This window comes from Emys orbicularis, chromosome 1, assembly GCF_028017835.1.
Source record: "Emys orbicularis isolate rEmyOrb1 chromosome 1, rEmyOrb1.hap1, whole genome shotgun sequence".
Lineage (NCBI taxonomy): Eukaryota > Metazoa > Chordata > Testudines > Emydidae > Emys > Emys orbicularis.
The window spans coordinates 132,334,543-132,340,542 of record NC_088683.1 but is presented as its reverse complement, the minus strand read 5'-3'; the positions used below and the strand labels follow the sequence as shown (position 1 = coordinate 132,340,542).

Here is a 6,000-nt window from a genome sequence, read left to right as displayed (position 1 = left end):
GGGGATGATGGTCCAGAAGTTAGTATCACCCTAGAAAAAATGCCACATAGTAGGGAACTTCCAGATGCTTAAATAAATGACAGTCTTATCTACTGTTATGAATTTTTAAACTAACAAATATTTAACAATTGCTAAAGATTATGAAAAGAGGAAAGTTTATGCCACTTTGACCTGAAGGTTTGTGAATGTTTATATATACACACCCACATACAAAGAGTATCGGTAAGCATATTTCCCCTAACATCTTTGATATTTGGAAAATCATGGTGATGCAAAAGAGAGAAAAGGATTTTGCTCTGTATATGAAATATACTTGTTTCTGTAAAATCCTGTGTATAGTAAATTCTCATAGGTTTATATGTGGAGATTTTTGCTAAGGTAGGCATATTCCTTTTCCCTTTTTGTGAACATTAAGGTAAGATCTCACCAGGTACCGTTCGTGAACTGAAGATCTTAGAGTAGAAATCTATCAGTAATTCAGTGAAGAGATTTAGAGGATTCAAAGCACTCAGGGAAGAAGCTCCTTTAGGCGGCCAAATTAAATTCAACCCAAAGACACACGCCAGGTTGGATCCAGTCATTTTGTTATAAATACTCTCCTGGGATACCTGGAAAAGAACATACATAACACCGAAAGTGACAAATGCAAGCAATATGAAGGGCCAAATCCCACATGGAGCTGCCTGGAGTGAATACTCTATAACCACAGGGGGAGCCCACCTCGAGGTTGAGCACATAGTAGCTATGCAGTTGCCCAACCCAGGCCCCACCCCAAGGCTGAGTCCACAGCTCTGGGCCACCCAGGTGCTGGGGAATGGCATTGGGGAGTCACTGCAGCTCTGAGACCCAGCTGCCAGGAATGAGAAAGACCAGGATTCACGGCGGGCAGCTTGGCATGTGCATAAGTTCTAAGGATCCTCCACCTGAGAAAGCAGATATTGATCCTGCCTGGCGGCTTTCCATATACAACCCAGTTTTCCTCCCTTGAGTTGACATGGCTATAGCGCTCAGGGGTGTGAAAAATGAACATCCCTGAGCATCATAGCTCCGCTGACCTGACCCTTGGTGGTAGATGCAGCTAGGTTGACAGAAGAATGCTTCCATCAACCCAGGGAGTTGGAGTTCCTAAAGTGATGGAAAAACCTCTTCTGTCACTGTAGTCTGCATCTATATTACAGGGTAACAGTGGCATAGCCATGGCATTGTAGCTATGCTGCTATAGTGCCCATATTGCAGACATGGACTCAGTATTGATCTGTCCAGTGAAGAGCCTGCTTACTCAGCCATCTGGGGCTTATGTGCCCTGTACCACCACATAAACAGAACTCAAGATTTAGCCTCAAACTGAGTAACTGCAAACTATCCTGCATGCCGTGCTGTAAAGAGGAAAAGAACCCATTTCCTGACAAACAAATTGATCTATGTATTCATTAACAAGGTGGTGGTGTACATTTTTCGCCCTATTTTTATAACTGGAGCCCAAAAAAGTGCTTCTGCAAAATAATTTGCATACATATAAGCATAGTTTTCGGAGCCCACTAAACTCATCTATTCGTGCATAAATCAACTTACTGCACATGCCAATGGAAACTTATACATACAAATACTTGTTTGTGCACGCACACACATTTTGTGAACTCAGCTGAGCATCCATGCATGTAAATCTTTTGTGGGCACCATTTACGGCCTGAGTCTTGAAAACACGGCTTGTTTTCCCCTTGTGATTTGTATTGTGGTAATGCCTAGATACCTCAATTGGGCGACATTGTGCTAGCTGCTGTACAAACATGGAACATTTTCTACTACTCAGATCTGCTCTTAGTGGTCAGGTACTGCTGTTACCCAAAATGATCATTTTCTAGCAGACTGAGATATTCTTGAGTGGGGAATAGACAGTTTGCTCCCTTTTCGTTATGCTGGGCTCATTATTGAAGGAATCATTCACTGCTAGTCTAAGGTCAAAGGACTTGGAGCCATTCCCATAACTCAAGTATTTTACTGCTGTTGGAATCACATTGTCTTGTTGTAGTGTCCCTTGGTCACAAGAAGATGTGTGTTAAGTAAGGGAGTAGAGACTGCAGAGCAAAGTTGTTGGTCTTTTGCTGAGAAGCTTGAATCAAATTTACCATCTTTAAAAACTGTATCTCGTGATTACATTTCATCCCACTTCATAAAATTACCACAAGTACCTCTTGCACTACTCAAGGCTGAGCTTGTGAGGGAATTAAATTGCCTCTTATATGTAAGAAGGGTGATGGTCACAGGTAAAAACTGGGATTACTGGAAGAGCCGTGTGTTCAAGTTTGAATTATGGCTGCTTGCATAGCACACCTGACCTATGATGAATAGAAATCTCCAGCTTCCAGGTTGTTTCACATTCCCTTGACCTTTATGAATGCAAATACTCCCTCAAACGTGAAAGATTAAAAGCTACAGATCAGCAAAAATTGCAGATCTGAGTGCTAATATCAACTTGACTCTGTGCTTTACATAACAAGGCACACTCAAAAATAAATGCTATGTTCTGTTGCCCAATTATAGAAAACACTATGTAGTACTTTTGCACACCTCATTAACACCTCAAGTGTTCAGCTCTTAAGAAGTGTGTTGAGATGGTGAATCTATTATTGGAACAAAGGCACTTACACGATTCATAACACTGAGGAGAGATATCAGTTGCTGAAATAATAGCAAATGACGTGAGGATTTTTATAATAGCTTTTGGAGTTCAGTTAAGTAATGATAAATGAACATGTAGGTATGAAAGGCACCTGTCTGCAACAGGGTTGTATCAGTGTGTTTCCTTTAATACTGTTTTTTGGTGGGGTTTTGCTATAAAGAGGCATTAAAATAACTTGTTTCTGAAATGTGGCTCACAAATACATGGCACACAAGGTCTTCCCTGAGGACCAATTCCTCAGATGGTATAAATCAGCAAAGTGCCTCAGAATTTAACGGGATTTGTGAGTGCCCAGCACTCTGAAAATCAGGCTGCTTTACTTAGGTGCCCCATAAATATGTATGAAGGGGCTTAAATTTAAGCATCGAGGCTTGAAAAAGTTAGCCCAGAGAGATGGCAAATTGGGCAGTAGGAAGGGAGATTGCATTGCTGCTACTATTGCTATATTGCTCTTCTGTGGATAAATAGATGACTTTGGACTCCAGGGGCTACTGATCCAACACCTTTCTCTGGCACTAAAGGCTTTACAGGCTTGTTTATTTAATTGCTGGGGGGGAAACATTATTTCCAAGCTTTTTCTAAAAAGGTATTTCACACAAAAAGGGAAAGTAAAAAAAAAAAAAAATTCAAAGCAATAGAAATGTGGAAGTGTCCCTTTCAAACACATTAGCAAGTCTGTGGTTTTATTTCTATTTACACCGTGGTTTCAATTATTTATACAGAGTTTTTTTACTGAAGTTATCATTGAGGTCATTATTCAACTCTGACTTTTATTAGAAGTGGAGATGTGCTGCAGCTTGAAGCTGCTGCATTGACAATTAATGCACAACAGCCTTTTTGCATTTCTCCAACTCTTCAATTTCTTTTTCTTTTCTTTCTTTTATTTTAAATGTTGAATTTTGCAAAATCAGACTTTAAAAAAAAGTCTGCCAGAATTATGGGAATTTTGCCTATACTCACCATATGAAGGAAGCATATCAAGTATTTCAGAACAACATAATTGTGCTCAGGAAGTCCTTGGATTACTTGTTTACAGCTTGTCACTCGTAAACTGCTTTCCACACCTATAATATCAAGGTCATATGTAATCTAATCCAATAGGCATAAAAATATAGACAAGGTTGCAATTTTCTTTTTAGGACAATTTATATACTCAGTGACACCTGCAAAAATCTGGTGAAGTTACTTTGGATTTACATCTTTGTAAGTGAGAACTGAATTTAGCTCGATCTGTGTACACTACTTCCCTTTGTTGGGATATGTGATGGGGCAGCTGCCCCTCACAGGCAGAAAAGGGGTTAAAAGCAGCCCTAGGGAGGCTGCACTGGAGGCAACCAATTAGAAAGGAGCTGACGGGAGCAGCCAATCAGGGCCAGGCAGGCCAATATAAAAAGGGAGCTGCAGGGCAGAGGAGTGCAGTTCTCTGCTGGGAGCCCAGGGAGGAAGGACGGACTGTGTCTCTGGAGGGCTGAGAGATCTCCCAGCACCCTAGACAGAGCAGTGCTGCTAGCAGGGACTGGGGGAGCAAGAGACAGCTCCTGGCTGGCTGCTGGGGTTTGCAGGCTGAGTCCCCGAGGCAAGGGCAATGAGGATGCTGGGGCCACGAGAAAGTGACCCAGACAATTTGGTGCAGTAGCCACTAAGGAAAGTAGCTGAACAGTGGACTGCAGGTCCCCCGGAAGGGAGGAGCAGTGTGTGGCATGGATGGAGGGCTGTGTTGCTGAAGAGGATGCCACGGTCCTTGGAGAGATGTGGGTCCTGGAGCAGGAGTGATGGTGGTGAGGAACCACCCAAAGAGGGTGCACTAACATGCAGAGCTAATTCCCAAGACAGCCAGCAGGAGGTGCTGGAATGGTGAGTTGCACCCTGTTACGGGATAATAATTAGTGGCATGACTTTGGAATGTGAAAACACTTTCAACTGAGATTTTCAAAGCATCTTCCAAGTATTAATTAAGCCTTGCACCATCCTTGTGAGGTAGGCAGGGATTATTATGCCCATTTTACAGACAAGAGAACCGAGACACAGAGAAGTGAAGTTACTCAAAAATCATGATGTTAGTCATTGACAGAGTTATGAATAGAATCTAAAACACCTGATTCCCAGCCCCTCATATAATCACTGGATAGCACAGCTCAGAGCCTGAGAATAACCCTCAGACTATTCTCTCTACCAGATGAGTTAGCTGAAGCTGTTTCTTTGCTACAGGGAAATTTCATGGTCCTAAATTTGAATCCCATTACCTCTCTTTATGTACTGGGTACAGCTGCACTATATTTATTCCCTGACTCAACTGTCAATGAGACCCCTGCCACTCAAAATGCTCTCTCCTTACTCATATACCTGCAAACATACCTCTGTTGGGACCCTGCAACAATCCTCCATGTTCAAGTCCTAGGCAGAGACTGACAAGATGGTGATTTCTGGGGATATGCATTCTCTAGAAACTAGCTTGACATCATTAAACTCATTTTCACTGATGAGCTAAATAGGGTTTGAACCCAAGACTCCAAGGGGAAAGTAAATGACACCCTGAACCACTTAGCTAGTCTATTTGACTTCCAATTACATGAACATTAGAATATATTTTAAGGTGTTCTCCAAAAGACCCACACACAGTAAATTGCATAGAACTCCATGAAAGCTTTAAACAAGAGTTAGTTATTAATTTGCACTGTATCCTGGATTATCATGAATGGGATTACTCACATGAGCAAAGCTAAATATGTGCATAATGGCTGCAGGATCAGGGACATGTTCAACTTTTCTTCTTCTTCTTTGTTTTGCAATAATGCCTAGGAGCCATACTTATGGCTCAGGACCCACTGTATTATGCAAACACATAACCAAATGACAGTCCCTGCCTGAAAGAGCTTACAATCATAGTCACCAGCCGCAACGGAGACTGCCACTGATAACAATTTCAGCTTTCCAACAGCAGAGTCTCTCAGTTATAACAGAGTGTTAACAAGCTGTTCTGGAAGCAGCCAACCCTTAGGGTACGTCTATACTTACCCGCTGGTTCGGCGGCAAGCAATCGATCTTCTGGGATCGATTTATCGCGTCTTGTCTAGATGCGATAAATCGATCCCGGAAGTGCTCGCCGTCGACGCCGGTAATCTTGCTCCGCGAGAGGAGTAGGCGGAGTCGACGGGGGAGCCTGCCTGCCACGTGTGGACCCGTGGTAAGTACCTTTAAGTTCGAACTAAGATACTTCGACTTCAGCTACGTTATTCACATAGCTAAAGTTGCGTATCTTAGTTCGAACTGGGGGGTTAGTGTGGACCAGCCCTTAGTTACCCCCACCTCAAAGAGCACCA

At 42.5% G+C, this 6,000-nt stretch overlaps 1 protein-coding gene across 2 annotated transcripts in view; it reads right to left on the bottom strand.

Moving 5' to 3' along the window:
* Positions 1 to 410: 410 nt before the first annotated feature.
* ARHGAP8 (Rho GTPase activating protein 8) overlaps positions 411 to 6,000 on the bottom strand; it is a 349,789-nt gene continuing 344,199 nt past the window's right edge. For both annotated transcript variants that reach the window (XM_065403237.1, XM_065403264.1), the window contains 2 exons: positions 3,641 to 3,744; positions 411 to 608 (listed from right to left, as the gene is read on the bottom strand). In XM_065403237.1, the coding sequence (XP_065259309.1) occupies positions 411 to 608; positions 3,641 to 3,744 (302 nt within the window). The remainder of the gene's footprint in view (positions 609 to 3,640; positions 3,745 to 6,000) is intronic.